The sequence below is a fragment of the Harpia harpyja genome, chromosome 2 (assembly GCF_026419915.1).
Source record: "Harpia harpyja isolate bHarHar1 chromosome 2, bHarHar1 primary haplotype, whole genome shotgun sequence".
Classification (NCBI taxonomy): domain Eukaryota; kingdom Metazoa; phylum Chordata; class Aves; order Accipitriformes; family Accipitridae; genus Harpia; species Harpia harpyja.
This window is the reverse complement of record NC_068941.1, coordinates 6,301,640-6,321,134: the sequence shown is the minus strand read 5'-3', so window position 1 is coordinate 6,321,134 and position 19,495 is coordinate 6,301,640. Positions and strand designations below refer to the sequence as shown.

The following is a 19,495-nucleotide window of genomic DNA, read 5'->3' as shown; positions in this document are numbered from 1 at the left end:
GTAGCATTTTTTAGCACGTGCAGTTGAAAAATACCACAAGTTATAAACACAGTAAATTTTCACTTCAGTATTTACAATTCAGAATTTCTTGAAATACCTGGCTGCATTATTCCAAAGCTCTTATTTTATTTAACACAGAAATTTATTTTTACACTTCCTGAGAGATCGAACTGTTCTCCAAACAGCTGCATTATTTTCTATTCTGAATCCGTACTATCAAATAAAGATAAAATCCTCTTTACTGCTGAAATATGAGGATAATCAATTCAGCCATAGCCTGCTAATGCCCACCCACTGGTTCATAGTGGCTGATATGCAGATCTATACTTTACAGGTTTCTTTTGTTTAACATCATCAAAGACATTTAACAAAAACTAGGAGTAAAATCCATGGTTAAATCATAGCATTAGTTTACAAATGATACATTCATATATAGGCTTTTCTTCAGAATCCTTTTTTGCAGTAGTTAATCAAGTCACTGGCACGTTATTTTATTATATATGTGGCTTTTTAATGGAAGGGAAGTTCATTTTACAGATAAGTAGAGGGGTTAATTTGATCAAGGTCACACAGAAAGTCCATTCCTGAGCTGGAAATAAAACCAGGATCCAGCTATCCATTCTGCTTTTACATGAGACATGAAGAAAAGAATGGTTTGTCTTGAAACCATCTCTTCCTTTTGGATATACAAATATTTAAATATCTGAGCCATATAGAGTGCTCTCTTACTATTGTGCTGAGCTCAGAAGAACTCTGAAGCTCCCTGTTTTACAGATGAGATTAGATTCAAGTCACTAATCCAGATAATCACAATAATCTTTGGTGGAGTTTGGAGCTACATTATAACCAAGAGCAAAAGCGTATGATCAGCAAAGAGCTATGTTGAAATGAACTAAAAGCCAGTTCAGATTTTGGAGAAACTGAAAACACTGATGCAGACTTGCAATACTGTACATTGTTAGCTCACTGGACTATAACTCAACCCCACCCTTTGATCACATTTCATGTTCTGAACAAAAAGAAACTGCTTCCCTAAATTTGTCTGCTACTAAGTATTTGCCTGGAAAATACAGGAAAAGAATATTAAGATATACATTTAAATACCTTCTATAAGCCTGCCACAAAGCCCTATGGGTCAACAGACATATCAGTCTCTATGTGACAAGTGACAAATGGCACTAATACTCAGAGATTCACATAATCTTTACTGGAAAAGCACACCTGGTTTTATTGGCAATTGTTCACTGTCACCCTCTTTTCATTGAAACTAGGCTAGATTCTACTATTCTAGGTCACCCTAGGATTCATTTTAGCATGTAGTAATGGATGAAGTAAATACCAGAGTTGTTACTGCTTTAAGAAAATCCTGCCTTTTGCTTCTAGATTCTTTTAACCTGGAGGTTATTAGCTCATGTACTTCAGTTCTCTCCAGTCATCAACTCTCCAAAACATGCAGCACTTTATGGACCACAGCCATTACACAGAAATTAAAAAGGAGTGTATACAGACACTGAAGAGTAAGTTTTAAGATCCACAGCCCACTACTAACTAATCAAAAAAATGGATCTATACTTACCGGAAATTTCTAAGTAATCTTCAAATGTTGAGTCTTCACGTTGAACAGATTGCATACTAGCAGCATCCAGGAGATTCTCCTTGAACCAAAATAAAACCAGAAACTTAGCAAACAGGCAGCTGGAGTAGGACGAAATCTAGCTCAAGTATGGTCTAATCCTGCTGCAATACAACATCCAATTGCAATACAACATCCAACTGCAAAATGTACTTTGAAATTATTTATCCAAGAGATGGCGTTAGTTAGGCTCCATTGAGCTCCTTCTTGCTAGGCCACCCATAGTTATGCTAAAGTTGGCTTTACTGGCATAGAATTATCTATTTACCATATTGACATAAATTTGAGTGTTTGTGGTTTAAATGCTTAGCAAAACTTCACAATAAGGGATCCAGGGGCACTTGAATGATTTAAGCGCCCAACCATCTTTGCAATCCATCTGAAGACATATAGAAGAATCATGCAGTAGAAAACATGCATTAAACACTGCCAAATCAGTTCACAACTACCTGACAGAAACCAGTTAGTCTGCATGGTTTTAACAGGGATTCATCTCTCTCAATATATAACATTATATATACTAATATTTACATAAGTGTATTATGTTTATGCTGGCACCAAGCCACTATCACTCCATGGTGAAGCTGAGTTCTACTGTCCTAGCTAATTTTAGGCAGAACAACTTGAAGACAAGCCACAAAACAATAAATAGGATAGACGAATATAATCCACTGCAAAAGCATTTTTGTCACCCTGATCTTTGGAACTTCATTGCCAATTACCATCATAATACAGCTTGGTACGATTATCACAGACTGGCATGATGAGATTGGCATGACCATATAAGTTAATAATTTATTTCCATCCACCTCATTTAAAGATCAAACTTCAAAGGTAGTAAGTTTGTCCACATTCAGTGTTCTGAAGCTGGCACATTGAAGAAAGCCACAAAGCCAAGAATACACACCCTTAGCTTTCACAACTTTCATGCAACCAGCAATACTAAAAAATGAGTTTTTCAATGCACCATCTAAGTGAAAATTGTAGCTTTGAAAACCACACAAGGAAGAGGTAGACAGAAAAAGGAAAAAGGTTGTGGAATATTCCAACATTAAAAAAAAAAAAATCTATAAAAACAATTTTAATTATAATTTTAGAAGGAAACCCAGCTTTTATAGGAATTCAACTCTGAATAAAATGTATATTGTATGATTCTAGTACATGTAAGAAAAGTGAAGTCAGATTTTAGTGCGTTAGTAGTCCTAAATAACTCATGTAAATTGTGAGAGATTAAAAAGACGGCTGCTTGTTCTAGCACTGACATTCCATCAGACCTCAGAGAAGAACAGTTCTTTATGCTGTCAGAACTACACCACCGTAGAGACACCATGAAATTCATAAATATTGACCACCTGTGGAGATACTTAACTGACAGATCTGTGGGGCTGATCTGAACAGGATCCTAAGGATTCATGCCCAGTGAAAAGAAATGTTAAGGAAGGGAAAAATGGGACAGAAATGGAGCAACAAGCTTTGATGTGAAATTCAGGACCCAGCTACTTGCTGCTCCCATGGCGAAAAGGTTTCGAGTTGGCTGATTAGCCTGACTTCTGAGGTAGACCAAAGAATCACAAGGGGAGAAAGGCAAGTTGTGAGATAACTGACTGGAAAAGCACATCTGAGAGATCTTCCCGTTAGTTGAGGACTTGCTCCGTAAGACCCTCCCTCTTTTTTAAGGTTCAGAAAAACTGCTGAAGTAAGTTTGATGTAGAAATTCATATTGAACCTGCAGCATGTCACTACTCTGAGTTATTTTTTCAGAGGTTAAGAAGATAGGCTGGATTCAAATGAGGACAGTAATCATTAACATTAGTTTTGTTTAAATATATAAACACTACTTCAGATACCTTAGCATTTCTTAAATGAAATGAAATCAGCAGGTTCTTGGAGAGAATATAGAACCCACCTAAAAAGTAGATAAGCTTTCCTGAAATGCTCAAAATAAAAGGTCATTTCCTATTTGTTAGTTTTCACGTATGCCTGAAATGATTTGAATAATTCACGTTATTTCAGGCCTCAATTTTCTACTGGATACAACAGAAGTGGTTCAAAAGTTGCACTACACCACTGTCAGAAAGAACCCTTCTGCAAAGACTGTAAAGAGAGTTAATAATTTTGTTAAGCAACAATAAACTGGATGAACTATAACCAGACACCAGGTATTTTTATGTATATATACACTAAATAAGTAATATAGCTTGACAGTGATAACTACAAAGGTCAAGATACACTCCAATGCAATAAAAAGAGATAATCTGACTCTAATAGAAACTCATTTTGCCCATTTTCTGAGCTGGCTGAAGGGTAAGATGGGCATCTATGATTAGCACAGCACTGGGCATGGACTATGACACTTTTTGAGACACTGAGTTTGGATATTCAGCATCATGCTAACACAGCTACTCATCTTCCATTTTATAGTTGGCTGATTTTTACCCAGTTCCAATTACAGGGGCTAGCATGTATATATTTCCCTAAGTCAAATGTCTTGCCTGTACCTTACAATGCTCCAGTTCACAGTGACATGCAGTATTTCAATTTTGTCCTTCACAAAAGATACTAATTCTGGTGATAAAAAACTGCATGAAAATGTGGGAAGAAACTGCATGTAAAAACTACATAATGAGACCTAAATGGTGGTGTTAAGTAGATATTGTGAGGCCATTAGGAGTAAACAGCCTTCCATCTGGCAGGCTTCTTTACCCTGCAAGACAGGAATATAAGAGGTGGGAAGAGGAAAGAACAGGTAGCTAGTACAGGAAGAGCGGCAGGCAAACGACAGCAGCTGGAACAGTGGAAGGCAAGAGGACAAGCTGCAGCCTGAAGAGGACCTGTCCACAACCCCAGTCCTTGTCACTTGCAGGTGAACCTTCCCACACAGAATACGGACGTGGCTGTGGGCTCCTGCTCTCTGCCAGCTGCAGCTCACCAGGTAGGTTAGTGCTCCAACATGTTCAGTGTGACCTCATGCTGGGGGTACTCAGCAATCATTCATTTGGCAAATGAGATTCTTCATATTCCCCTCTCTTCCCCACACAGTTTAGGCAAAACCCCCAGGTCTGAAACATCTCCTGTGTACAAGGAGGTGGCTCACTTCAGATGACATGAATTAGGAAACACTCACAAAAGGAGCTCTGTTGGCAGATCTGAGATAACCTCTGCTAATTACTGCTGGGAGAGTCTTCTTGAACTGGAATAGCTGTAGTTCACAACTACAACAGACCAGCTTGGATCAAATCCCATCTTTCAGAAGACCAAAGGGTCTGGAAAAGTTAATTTTAACTCTAAAGCACGGTCAGCTTCTAGCACCATGTTTGGCTGCAAGTATGGCACCTTTCCTTACATCACTTGCCACAATATGAACCTACGTTCTTTTTTCTTTTCTTTTCATTAAGTGAGAAATACTTGTTGAGCTATTTTTCCTCTCCAGTCTGTTAGCCAGATTACTACTGATTTCAAAATGAAGCTGACTGGAGTGAAAAGCCACCCTATTCTGGTATGACTAGCAAAGTTCTAAATTTATAGTGACACTTCAGTAAAACCTCTTGTTCCAGGCCACAATCCATAGATGTACAAGATTATGGTAACATGAGACACTGTTAAAACTTGGTAAGCAGAGCACAACCCATCACCTGTGTGCTAAGCAAAATCCAATTCGGCGTTCAGGATTTACATTTACATTTTGAAGCTAACAGATAGCAAAGCTGGTGCCATCCATGCAAACAGAATAATTATAACCCTAAACTTGGTGAAGACAAAAGCTGGGTCAATAGTTTTGCTCGGTTTCCAGTAGCACCAATTAGAGGGGAAGGGGAGTGGGGAAGAAGAATCTAAGTCAGGGAAGACTCATGTTCTGCATTATCCTTGAACAGACAAAATCTGGGACCTATGGAAATCAACCACATCAGATAAATTCACTTAGCTGCACATCTTTTTCTGTTGTAGGAATCGGTTAGATGCACATAGCATTCACTGAATGTGTTATAATGAAGAAATGTGTAGAAACTGCTCAGAATTTATACTATATATTAAAAAGTGAGCACATGAATACAGAATATCATCCCAATTTTCCTAGCTCAGCACTAGACAATGAGCAAGTGGATATTTTTCTGAAACAACCTGCAGACATTCAGTAAATCCTCTGCCCCATGCTTATTATGTTGAGCAGAACAGTTTTCTAACAAATTATAACAGACAAAGTAGAGATTTGTGTTTGGTTTGTTGGGTAAGTATAATGCCTCCAGTTGCATAAAGACTCTCCCACAAGCACGAAGATACAACAGAGATAGAAAATGTCAAGAAATTTTCTTAGTCTAATTATTGCTTTCACTAGATAGCTGATTTTTACTACAACTCAAATATGGTGAATAAAATGAATGGATTAGCAATTCCTTATTAAGATGAACAATAAAGATAATGTCATGATTTGAGGCAATAAGGGAGAGATTCAGCAAGCAGCGTGGCACGATGGGAAATTTGATTAAACTACAGTAAACTGCTCCTTGAAAAGATCAGTGCATCAGTTGAGCTTTAGTCAGCCACATCATCCTGTAAATTGCTTTCAAGATAAGCCAGTACATAAATTCTCTTTGCACAGATACGTTACTTCAGAACAGTCCTCCTACAGACAGAAACATGGCATATAATGGTACTTGGAAAATAGACAGAAATGAAAACTATGAGAAGTTCATGGAGGCGATGGGTAAGTCTTATTTTTCCAATGCCTTCTACAAGAATGACACCACTATGGCTGAATACAAACTTGAGCTGTCTGTGAACTACCTTCTGGCTAGCCTGTCCTTTTGCTGTTTGCTGCTCTGCCCTTGCATAGTGTACTGCATTTATTTTCAAAAGATTCTACTGAGGGGGGGAAAGATACTGAGAAATGTTCTGATTTTAATTACGTTACATTAATCTTAAGCAACTTAACTCATTTCAGCAGGGGAAAGAATCCCTAAGTCTACATTTGAGGAAAAGGCTCAGAGAATTTGAATTATAAACTTTAAGCAGAATTCTATAGCAGCAATATTATTTTGATAACATGAAACTAGTTCAAAAATTACACAAAGAGGAAATTATCATTCTTCAATTTTATAGCAACACATGATTCAAGTCATTTTAACATCCTGATACTTTAAGTTTGTATAAACTGTGCATTATATGGATATAAATATAACTACTCCAGTTGGATAGTGGTTTGCATTATATCTGTGCTGGTGAATGTGGCCTCAATAAAAAGTAAAGAAGAATAAAAATTCAGGTCAAAATGCTGGAATAAACTTACTTGACCACATAAAAGTCACTAAAAAGAGACAAATATGATGCTCTAGGGCCTCTTCTTCTGATTGATGGTAATTGATTTTTCTAGGTGTTAACATGATGAAAAGAAAGCTAGGAGCCCACGATAATCTGAAGATCACTATTCAGCAAGATGGAAACAAATTTACTATCAAAGAATCAAGCAACTTCCGTACCATAGATATTGAATTCACTCTGGGAGTCAATTTTGAGTACAGTCTGGCTGATGGGACTGAACTTACTGTAAGAGACTTTTTATATAATTATGTATTTATTATATGATAGTAACTTCATGAAGTACAGTTTCAAGATGAATGATTTGTTTTCCTAGTTTTTAATTTAAATTTTACTTTTGAAGTATGACTGTTCAGGAATGTTTGCAGGTTATATACAAAACCACAAGGTAGTCTTAACTGTTAATAGTTCAACACTGTACCATGAAACTCAGAGTTCCATAGAGTGCACAAAAAGCAGAGTATGTAGCAATTTTCACACGATGAAATCCCCGTGAGTGCAATTTTACTTCTTATAATGCTTAAGTACGCCACCTAGAGTGCAGAGTGGGTATTTATAAAAAATTACTTTTTCTCTGTTGATACAATTAATTAAAATGAGGTGTGCTGAGTACTAAAAAAATCTAGCTTGACTATTATGCAATTAAATAAACTAGTGGGTTTATTAAAATTTCATTTTTACAGCCTTTCCATCAATGTCCAAAAAAGCATTATTACTGTTTTAATCTCTTCTCACTTTTAAGCTTTCTTGCAGTCTTTAAATCAAATCAGTGTCATATCTGTTGCAAAATATTTGGGGGGGGTTTTTTCGCCATTGTAGGGTTCTTGGAACATGGAAGGAAATAAACTTGTAGGAACGTTTACTAGAAAAGATAATGGAAAAGCACTCACAGCATACAGAGAAGTCATAGGTGATGAACTTGTTCAGGTGAGTTAACTAGTCACTTACATACAACTTTACAATACAATGAACAGAAAAAATTCTAAAAGCTGTTCAGAAAGTAGGAAATATTTTCTTCAAGCCAAATAACCTCTTTTATCTTTACTTAAAATTCTCAAAGGATCTATCAAAACTTAAAACTTTAAAATAAAACGTTTTTCTACCCATGAACTGTATCTTATCAATGCATTCTGAAGCCTGTAAACACAAGCTGTATACAGAAGATATATACATATATACACACTATATAGATGTGTTCTGACTAAAGGCCCTTTTCCAAGTGTCTGCCTTGTAAAAGCTTTACCACAGGAGCTTACTACAGCGTAATGCTGTCAGTGGCTGATAAATGCCCTTTTAAAACAAAGTTTGGGGTTGGGGCAGGGTATGATGGCACAGAGGGGTAAGTTTGAGACAAAAGGGAAATGCTTCATAGGTCTGCAGTAAAGCCAGAAACTGAACTGAACTGTAACACTTTAAGATCCTCTCCGCTAGCAGGTCACAAGCTTCTTAAAAGAATAAATTAAAAAAACACAACCTTATGGACAGGTATGAGATTTGAGATATCAAAAACATGCAGTCCAACCCTTCAGTGTTTCTTCACACTTCTAATAAAAGCAGTCCAATAGATGAAACTTGTTAACTAGTGGTATTAGGAATATGGGACTTCAACACTTTGGTTTTTTTCTGAAGCACCCAAAAGCTGTCCCATGGTGGTTCAAATGTTTGCGTAGAGAATTTATGCCTATTGACAACAGGCTGCTTTCCTTATGTTCCTTTCCTCAGAGCCTGCACAAGGGCTGGGAGGCCCCACAGGGCCACCAGTCACAATTCATTAAATCACTATTGACCATCTTTCAATAGCATGTGTGAAATGAAACTTTGTAATAGCAGCCACTGAATTTTCTTCTTAATTTCTTAACAGACCTACAGATATGAAGGAGTTGAAGCCAAGAGAGTCTTCAAAAGGGACTAAGTACTTCACCCAGAACAGCACTAGAATAAAAAAACAATGAAAAAAGATCATTTTTCTACATATCCTCTACTTTTTTTTCCTTCTATCCCCTCACAGCACCTCCTAAGCTGCAATTACTTAGCCCTGTTGAAAACAGAGGCTAGTTCCTTATGTTTACTGTTTTACCTTGAATAAATAAAATCCAATTACAATTTGATACAAATGCTAAAATGTTACTTGTACCAAGTCCTACCTGAGTGCCATACTGTAAAAGGCTGCAAAAACTATTTTGTATAAGCAGAACGTCAATATTTTTTTGCACTGCTTCTCAAATGGCAACTTAGTTTCCTTACCATAATATTTATATTGATAAAGAGTTTCTCTGTGTATTGAATATTGTGTAATAAGGATGACAAAACCTAAAAGAAACCTAACAACACCCAAGTCTCTAAGACTATTTTATGTAAATATAAATATGGAATAAACAAAATATGGTGTGATAATACAGCTCACTTGGAGGACTTAAATGATATCCCATTGATACCTTGCTCATTTCAATAGGAATAATATAAAACACATACTGATGATATACAGGTATCTCACATAAAGCAATTTCATTGTATTTGTTTCTGAAAGTATGACCATGCTTTTAAACATGCAGATTTTGAGTTGTTCCAATTTATTAGGGGTTCGAATCATTCTGTGTCAGGAAGAGTATTAGCAGGCTCTGAGTGAGTTTCTTTCAGGACATGAATAAAAATATTGAAGGTATCTTAACAAGATAAAGAGTGATTTCAGACTACGTTGATTTCAAACACTGGTGTTTCTGATGGGTGACAAATATGCACCACAATCTGCTCACGTTGTCCAGTCTGTAAGTGCTATTTTCAATGCAGCCTCACCTCCCTTGAGTTGTGCTGTTTCCTAAGGGTTGCAGTAGAACTGCCTCTCGAGGGTCAGCACTAGTTAAGATCTGCTGTGTCCCTCTAACTATGCCTCTTGGTGGTAATCTAGTCCTGTCCCCCTGTCTACAGGGCAGCCTGCTTCCCAGTCCTGGACCCTTTCTGACACATCAGCAAAACAAACCTGTGTGCTGCCAGCACTCTTGTGCTTCAGCAAATATGGCCCGAGCTCTTTTTTTTGGCTTCTGAGCTTTTTGCACCCATGCTTCTACTGCCATAGTTAGAAAAAAGACTGATTCATGTAAGACTTTGCTAAAAGGTCACAATACCATGTGGGCCTGAGGACAGCCCTGAGGTCTAACCCAAAATATGAATGCAGCCATATCTGTAAAGTCTCACAGCACTTCATCACAGAATTCCCTGATGATGGTAAACAGCTAGACAATCTTCTGCCATGTGCTTATTCACATGCTGCTTGTTACAGGTCCAATTTCAAGTACCATTTCTGAACAGGTACATTTACATTATGATTTTAATGGGTTTTCAAAATACCTCGCGAAATCTACTCCCCTGTTTTCTTGGCTCTCCTTGACTGTCTTTTTGCTGGCCATAACTGAATAAAAAAGAAAAACTGTTTTTCCTTCAGTTATTTTAATAACTGAATCCTCTCTTAGCCTGTATTTTTGTGGTCTTCAGCATCTCATAGCTCCCTCTACTGCCAAAATGCTCTCACGACGCAAACAGTATTCGAGTCCGGAGTAAGACAGATGAACCTTCTTTATGAATTTGGTTTCCTCCCCCGGATATGGATTGTATGCAACTTCCAGTGTAGGTATTTTTTATATAATCATCTTTCAGTGGATAGATATACCACATACATCGCAATGAAGAGAAAACCATTTTAAACAGTCCTTCAATTTTCAATTACGAAGAGATGTAAAACTGAAAAGCAAAGGTATGTAAAACTAAAAAAAACCCCACCAAACAAAAACAACACCCTAAAACCTGGAAACAACACTATTACAAAATTCTGTCTATCTCTAGGCTATTTTGTTTAGATGCTAAAGCCTTTAAAAGAGAGAGGGATAAATAATGGCTTGCAATAAGCCATGTGACAGCCTCTTTCAGTTAAGCTATGCACACTGAAAAAGCAGACTAAACTGTAAGACAGCAGCCCTAACCATCGAAGTGCTGTTAAAGAGTGTGACCTACGTTATCAGCTGCATGTCATTATTGCTTCTAAATTGCATATATTAACAATTACATGTCAAAGGTTTCAGGAAATTGGAGAATGCCATTATATTTCTTTTAGAGACTTTACTGGCTAGAATGAAAGCTGTATTAAGTTTCTGAATATGTTTTCTCTTTCTTCCCTGAGTACACTGACTATTTAGGTTTTGCATCCTTCTGGTTCAGAAAGTGGAACTCTAGCACCAATGCACTCACCTCTGCCACACCCAGCCCAGTAACACCCTGATTCATGGTTATTTTGATCTAGGTTACCAGATTTGTTTGACTGATTGGCTAAAATAATCAGTAGGGTATTTTTTTTCATCAAGTATTTGAGAAATTATTTTAGTTAATTCCGGATTACATACAAGGCCACAAACTAAAAAGTAATCTGATAATTATTAATAAAAAAAGAAAAGAGTGCTCAAAAGTATTTAACAACTCCAAATACTGCACACAGATGTTGTCAGCAGCTGTGCTTAAAAAGCAAGGAAAAATCTTTAAAGACTCAGTCTCCAATACTTGAGATAAGATCATCAATTAAAGGGATGGAGGAGAGTGGTACAGCTTCAGTAAACTAATAAATAAGATCATTATATTAGAATTTGAATGAGATAGCCTAGTAAATTAGACTAGGAGACTTTTGTTTCCTAGGCAGGAATTTCAGAATTACATTACTTTGCAATCTAATAGGAAATCATTTGCTGTGGGGAAACCTAAAATCCACAATTCCTTTTGCTCAAATGAGGTAATACAGATGAGTCCAAGACTTAAAGGGGAAGTATTGGCATTGTTTCCCCCGAAAATCTCTAATATACTTCACCTAACACCCATACGCTTAACTGATACTTGCTATATAAAGACAAATTCAAGTTCATCCTTATTTCTAATGGTAGAACTTATTAGAGAAAATAGCTACCCCTAAGCACATGTTCATGAGAAGTTAAGCTCGGATATACCTGCTCTGCGTTCTGCAGCAAGTATGGCCTTTTCTCTTAGTATGAGGCTAAAAAGGGTTAATAGCTACAATGAGGAAGTTTTTGTTTAGTATACTCCTAAGTTTCTGGTCACTCTTCTAGACACAAAGAAAATAATTGCACTCCTTTCAGTACTGAGTGAACTGGCTGGACTGAGGGTAGCACATCCCAACTAGGAGTACAGCATCAGGTTGTGCGGCTTAATTTGATTTCTTATGCAGCTGTGTGCTGTGTAAATAAAGCACACAGTATACACTATCTGGGTGACCTTCTCCACGTTTAGGGTGTACAAGCTCCAACTAACCTTCCAGGATAGGAGCGTATCTTAAAACAATTTCAATTTTCCTAAACTCCTGCACAGCAGGGTTTCCCAAAAGGTCCTTTAGTTTCTTCCAGGGCATCATCTGCTTTCCAAGAAACCGTTGTCAGGAAGAACTTGTGAATATTTATTTCCCCACAAGTCCCAATCCAGTTTAACAGAGCAAGGCCAAGGCAGTCTGACAGGACTGACCACCTGCTTTTCCCCACACCCTTGTCTCACCTGGCCAAGTGCCCTGAGGACTGGCAGGGAGCAGCCACCAGTAGTGCCCAGGTACTACTGCAGAAATGTCAGTCACCAGCTCGGAGGGAGCCTCCGCAAGCATCACTTCTCCCCACACCAGCAGGAGAAGCAGGAGCTCCCTCCACGTCCAGCATCTTTACCACACGAGCCCGCCCTGGCACGGCCGTTAGCTCCTCAGCAGTGAGGGGGGAAGGGGCCACCGCGGCGGCAGCCTGCTACGAGAGGAGAGCAGCGAGGGAGCGCAGCCGTGCTTGGAGAGCTAGGCGGCAAAACACCAGCGCCGTCACCGGCTGGCGACGGAGGCCGCAGCGGCGCCACTCCCGCTCCAACGGCCGCCAACGGCCGCCAACCGCCACTAACCGCCGCCTCCAGCAGGGCGGGGCGCTACCTGAGGCGGCGAGAGCGGTGCCTGCCCGCGCGGGCCGCAGGGCGGGGCGGCAGTACGTGCGCTCCGCTCCCATTGGCTCCCGACCCGGAAGAGCAGCCGGTGCCTGCGCGGTGGGTGCCGCCGTGCGGCGCTGCGACGCCCGAGAACATGGCGGCGGCGGGGCGGCGGGAGCCGCAGCAGCAGCCGCAGCAGCGGGACGCGGTGGCGGATGGCGGCCGGGCGCTGTCGCTGTCGGGGCAGTCCTACTGGCTGGACCTGTGGCTCTTCGTCCTCTTCGACCTGGCGCTCTTCGTGGTCATCTACCTGCTGCCCTGAGGGCGCCGGGCCCAGGTCAGCCGGCTCTCGGCGGGGCGGGCTTCCACCCGCCCGTTGGGCGAGGAGGCGCGGCGCTGCGCTGAGGCACCGGCTCCGGGAGGGAGAAAAGGGGCGGCGGGCGGCCCGGGGGTGAGGGAGGGAGGGCGGGCAGCTCCTGCCTCGCTGGGGTGCCCGCGGGTGAGCCGTGCGGACAGGCGTCGGGGAAGGTACCGCTCCTGGCAGGGGAGCGGGCACCGGGGAACAGCTCTGGCTTTCCTTGCCTGGAGCGTCCCAGCCTCAAAAGGAGGGCCTGGAAAGCACAAACACCGCCGAAGAAAAGTAAAGCTAATTCCAAACAACCGGCAGGGTGATTTATTTTTTCCCCTTGAACAAAAAAATAAATAATATAGTATCGGTTCTTGGATTGGAAAGCATGCTTGATGCTTCTGTTGTGTTTGCTGTTATCTTCCAAGGACTGCAAAAGTAACCAGACTTCTTCTGTTCTCTGTAGAGCCACTATCTAATCACAGGATGCACCTTATGAAAACAAGCAGTGGAAGAGGAGGACCATTTGTGCAGCACAAACAACTGGGAACACGCCTCCACTTGCATCTGAATGCAAGAGGCATATATATACACACTATATCATAATATAACTCTGGCTGTATCACAAGTATTACTGTTCAGGTTTTTACCTGTATCCTGTTTCTGTGTTCTAAACTGTGCCTTAAAGGTCACATAAGACAGCTTGACTGTGCTTTTGTAATTAGCGCCTAAAGGTTTGTTAAGTAGAAATGAAAATATGTACTCTTTGAATAAAATCATGTGAAAGGACAGACTGTAGAGTGGCTGAGAATAAAATCCAGCTCTTATGTAGACTGAAGTGCTAACTCAGACCTTTTCCCACAGTAGATGAAGCTTACCCAGCTGTTTCTTTCAAAAAGTTAATCATGAGGGTTTGGTGCTGTTTGGTTTTCTATTCTACTTTTCTCTCTTTATACCACAGTGTGCATGAGATTCTAGCTTCAGCAGTTAACGGTGCCTTCTGAAACATGCCAGTGTTTAACAGCCCTTGCTTACTGATTTAGATAAAATGCATTCCAGTTTCCTTGCTATAAACAGTGAAGGAGTGAGCTTACAAGAACAGCCTTCTTGAGTAGCTGGCAGGTTGTGTGTAAAGTACCCTCTTCCATGGATGAGTGGAAGTAGACAGTAATAGGTCTCAACTTCCACGTGCCCCATCAAAACTTCCTCTGTCTCACTGTAGGGAGACTTTCAAAACAGTGTTAAATGAAGGAGTCCCTTGCATTCTCAGGAAAAAGAAAAGGGAGCTAAGTACACAGAATAGGCTTTTTACCTGATCAGGTTTTGGGGAAGACAGTCTTCAACTACGGATGAAGGGGGTTCAGTTTTCTTGAGTGTTTTTCCCTTGTGAATACTATTTGCTAATTCAGAGAAGTACAGTTCATGGTGGTGGTTTTTTTTCAGGAATAAATAAAAGTAACTAGATTTCAGAGACTTTGAAGTGTAGAGCGTTTCAGTGTCTTCTAACATTAAATGAAAACAGGCTACTGTCAGGTTAAATAGGATTCAGGATGCAAAAGCGGGCATATGCTCTCTTTCCCTTTATTTTTGTTTCATTGTTAAAGATAATTCTTCCACTGACAGTGGCTTTCTTCATGTATGACCTATGCTTTAAGAACAGAGATGCCTTTACCTGCTAGCATTTTTGATCTTGGCTGCTGGTACCTGTGAAATAGGTCAGCAGTTTCAGAGTTCTTGACTCACAGTGCAGAAGAGTGCTAAACTGACTGCATTCTCACAAATAGAAAAATGGATTTTCCAGTTTTTCACGTGTAGCTATTAGAGAGACAAGTTCACTATCTATTCCCACCCCAGAAATCTCAAGGGAACAACCTATTAGGGAAGCACTGTAATGTTGCTCCACTTCTCTTTTGGTAAGGAGGACAGGTGAGGCTAAGTCTTAAGAGCCTTTAGAAAGTTAAAAGCTAACAAAGTGCAGGTTTGTGATGCGTTGGGCTCAAGCTATTTCATACACTCCTGGAGCACGTGAATACACATATCAAGGCAAATTTCACTTATCCCGAATGGAGCAAAGGTAGTAAGGTAGAAAGCTCATGTAACTAATCAATCTGTTGTCACCAAGTCTGTGGGATCATGGTATTAAAATTGCTTTATGCATTTCATAGGTATTTAGAAGGCTAAAGAGACATTAACAGCTTTATAAACAAATACTTCAGAAGATTAATTTTACTGTTCAAAAAAAGGTAACTGAACCACCATCTCTGCAAAACTTAACCATTAATAGCAGTATTATCTGTCACTGTTGGAAAAATGTAGTTCTGGAAGGCCAACTTTTTTTCTTTTAGAAAAAAGTGTGGAATACAAAAAAAAACAGAAGACAAAGATGTTTAAATTTTTATCTGATAGTTTGAACAAGCAGAACTTTGCAAGAAAATAATTCTAAAGACTGAAAAATATATTAATTACAAGACTTGTTAATGTCTTCACTGTTACAAAAATTGTCTAGGCTCTTATACAAATCTATAGCCAGAAGGGGACATTTATAAAAAAATAAATAGGCACCCTAGGTAAGTTAAAACAAGTTATCACATATTAGTTAGCAAATATTACGTACATACATACATGGAGTGCAGAGTCAAATATAAAAACAAAGGTGCCTCGATTAGCTGTCTATTTACTATAATTAAATACCTTGTAAACATGGGTCACAAAGTTGTCTGGTAAGATTGTTTCAAGCAAAGCAAGGAGCCTGAAGTACATCTAAACTACTGCAGCTGCTTTAAAAGTAAGTTTACCAGTTGTGCTTACTGGAAGCCAAATTCATTGGTATCAGTAATAGGCATTCATATTGCTCATTGTACAGAAATATGAACATTGCTATGCATGTTTAAAAATAAGTGTTCTAACATCATTCACAGTTGTTGCTGTGCTATTCATACATAAAAATACTATAATTTCAAATACAAGATTTTTGCAAAACATTTTACAAATTATACATTATTTACAAATTCCAATAATCTTTGTTTTTACACGAGTATTAGAACACAGTTTTATGTAACTGGCTATATATATTATGTAACATTGCTAGATGAACTAGAAAAGTTTAATTTACAGGTTCTGAAATATCTCAAAAATACGACAATTAGGAATCTTCCAAGTTCTTACATTTTCAGGGTTCTTTTTCTGCATTCAACTGATTTTCTTACAAAAGGATAATCTTTTTAAGTTGCTGTTTATCAGCAGCCATACCTAAACATGCATAATTATTTGCACTGCAAATTCTAGAATTTTTTTTCTTCCAAGTGCTACAATAAATTTTGATCAAGAAGGTAGAAATAAGATTAATCTGAGATACCTGGTTTGTTGCATATATGTTCCAGTTCTACTGTAAGTTACATGTAGTTTTAAAAAAAAAAAAACAAAAAAAACCCCAAACGAACAAAAAACAACTGACCTTGACACAGAATAACCAAAACTACTGTTTAAATGTATACCTTGGATAATCATGCTAAACAACTGCCAACATTTGGTTGAAGCACTAAAACTCATATAAGGTTTATAAACATAAAAAAGCCTGACTAACAGTGCTAGTATAAGCAAGAGTGTTTATTATGCATATTTAACCTTCCTGCATTATTTTCATAACTAAAAGGCATTGATGTTTAGATGTAATCAGCAGCACCCCAAGTTAACACTCTAATATGAATAATGGCAAAATTTAGCCTTTTCGGATTGTGTCAGACTTTGCTGACAATAATTGTAAGTTATACATAGTTCAATGTTACGTTAAGACTGAAAGAGAACTCTAAGCCCCTGCCTCTGACACAAGACACAGTGGGTCATTTCACTGATGCTTAGGGCTGCCGTGAGGGCGAAATCCTGTTGGCCCTGCTTTCTTCCCCAGCCCTCACTGGGCCACGTGCTGGGCCTCAGCACTCACTAAATAGTTCTGTGCACTGATTTAACTAACCAAATAAAAGCCAAATAAATACTCCTCTTTGTTACTGAAATAAGTCAGTTTACCAAAAGACATGGTAAATGCCAGAGCTGCCAAAACTGCAGGGCAGGGTGCTAGAGCAGAGAAAGAGTGAGGAACCTCTTTTCATGCCCCCTCAGCCACCGCAGTCCGAACGGCTGCAGGTTTAGTCAGCCCGATTTGCTAATACAGAACACATCCATGTGTAGGACTGCTCTGAATAGGAAAAAACGCCAGTAAAATCAAATGTCTGATCCCCATTAAACATTGCTCAAAATGTCAAGCTGAAAAAACATAGAAAGTTCAATAAATAGCAGCATTGACTTTGCATGCAATTGTAGAATAAATCAGAACTGAACATAAGTAGTAAATACATCTAAAATCTTACAAAATTAATGTTTCATAGTTGCAGGATAACTGTATTTTAAAATTAGCATCCTATTCTGCTATATCAGTTTGTAGCTTATGTGGTTAATTTTAATAAGTTAAAGTATATATAGGGTGAACAACTCTGGTAAATGTGTTTAAAAATGTACACTAACATAGAGCAGGTATATTAATAGGACAGTCTATTACTGCAGTTTACTTGAATTCCCTTTGAAAATCTTATTTAACACTTGCAAACCAGAACCATTTTTAAAGAATTATTATTATTAAGGCTTTTCAAATAAAAAGTTAGAAATTCTCTGGGTAAACTTGTATTAAAGACACTTGAAGGTTTGTGAAAGCACAGACTCTCAGCGAAGTCAGTCAAAAAAAACCTATGTCGCCTCCTGCTACCTATCAGGACAAATACTGCTCTATTTTAACTACATTTACTGCGTTATATATGGTAATATGTTTATCCCTTCTGTTAGTCTAAGTATGTAGTGACCACGTTCTGAAGGAACACTTTTTAAACTGCAATTAATTAAATCTCCTTACAAAGTTAGTAACATCTAGTTGATCCCACTGCTGTAAGATGCATACAGGCAAAGGGACCATTTTTAATATAAACTGTAGAAGACAAGCTGAGTAACAGAGGTAAACATTAAGGCAACTAGAGTAACAAATCAAAGAACCAGAAGTTTAGCACCTCTTCTCTGTTCACCTCTATTTGCATATTCATTTAAACAGTCATAACTCCTAAGCAAAGTACAGTCAACTGGGTACCTAGTTATCACACACATAGAGATTCAAGGTTTGTGCCCATTTACAGACTACATGAAATACAAAAGTCAGATCCAGATTTTTTTTTTTTTTTTTTTTTAAGAATCTATCTACTGCAGTGTATGCCTTCTACATTTGCCTTGTACCTTTGCTCAGATGTGGGATGCCTGGGCTCAAGAGTAGCATGGTATGTAGCACTCAGTTCTACTCCAGCTGATGGAGGATGTTTTTCTTTGTGAAAACTTCCACTATCTGTAAAATACAGCTTGGGTCTCTGATGATATTTCATCCTGTATGTGTCAGTCATACAACTATCTACTGAAAAATATGTCGTTAGGGATACACTATCATTTCCATCCACATAGCCAGCACCTGGTCCCATATGACGAGATCCTTTCTTTAAAAAGTTTTCAGACACAGTCCAAAAGTCATTAACTGATAAGCGAGGTGGAGAATCCGGTTTATGAACAAACAGTTCATTCCCTTGAAACGGCTCTTTAAGCCTTTGTTCATTTGTAAATATGCTTGCTTCTGATGCAGATTTTAAAGGTGTACCTGTTTGCCTTACCGGATTATTTTGCAACACTTCTGTCGATTTTACATCAGCTGCTGAGTTATTTTCTGATCCTGGCGAAGCATTCAGAGTGTATTTCTTGGGCGGTAAAGGGGGAGGAAGATTCTGGTACACTGCTTCAGGCACCCAAAGAGCATCCGCCCTTCGGAGTGGGTGCCTGGCATGCTCACCAGGAGGGGGAAGCACCATGGGCCTTTCTGACAGGTTCTGTGGCACACAAGGTGACAAGCCCACCTTGGGACCAAACGTTCTTGTATAATGAGACTGTGGCTGGGAAGAGGAGTGAAAGTCATTGTTGATCAGCTTCCTTCCGCAGACATTTTCTGTATAGGGGTGGGATACGCCATCAGCACAATATACTGACACATTCATCTTCTCAATCTTGTCTGGATTAAGCCACTCTGAAGAATTCTGTTCATTTGCCTTGTTCCTACTTTCTGACTTAACAATGTCTTTAAGAACTGGCTGTAGAGCTGATGATTGGTAAAGTTTCCTATTGGTCTCAGGCATTTCAGCTCTAAAATACAAAACACACAGGATGTAAGTATCCATAAAACCATA

General features: G+C 39.0%; 2 protein-coding genes and 1 long non-coding RNA gene across 5 annotated transcripts in view; 1 reads left to right on the top strand and 2 right to left on the bottom strand.

Moving 5' to 3' along the window:
* Positions 1-12,773, bottom strand: part of LOC128154135 (uncharacterized) — a 68,800-nt gene extending 56,027 nt beyond the window's left edge. Inside the window, exons 1-2 of the long non-coding RNA XR_008239257.1 lie at positions 12,488-12,773; positions 1,577-1,655 (exon numbers count right to left, since the gene is read on the bottom strand). This is a non-coding gene — a long non-coding RNA (uncharacterized LOC128154135). The remainder of the gene's footprint in view (positions 1-1,576; positions 1,656-12,487) is intronic.
* On the top strand, positions 6,110-9,408 carry FABP2 (fatty acid binding protein 2). Its single transcript, XM_052814288.1, has 4 exons — positions 6,110-6,335; positions 7,002-7,174; positions 7,766-7,873; positions 8,808-9,408. The coding sequence occupies exons 1-4, from the start codon at positions 6,269-6,271 to the stop codon at positions 8,856-8,858; spliced, it is 399 nt and encodes a 132-aa protein (XP_052670248.1). The 5' UTR covers positions 6,110-6,268; the 3' UTR covers positions 8,859-9,408.
* A 2,670-nt stretch (positions 12,774-15,443) lies between the features above and the next one.
* USP53 (ubiquitin specific peptidase 53) overlaps positions 15,444-19,495 on the bottom strand; it is a 41,148-nt gene continuing 37,096 nt past the window's right edge. For all 3 annotated transcript variants that reach the window (XM_052814167.1, XM_052814187.1, XM_052814177.1), the window contains one exon: positions 15,444-19,451. In XM_052814167.1, coding sequence (XP_052670127.1) covers positions 18,467-19,451 — 985 coding nt within the window. In that variant the 3' untranslated portion in view covers positions 15,444-18,466. The remainder of the gene's footprint in view (positions 19,452-19,495) is intronic.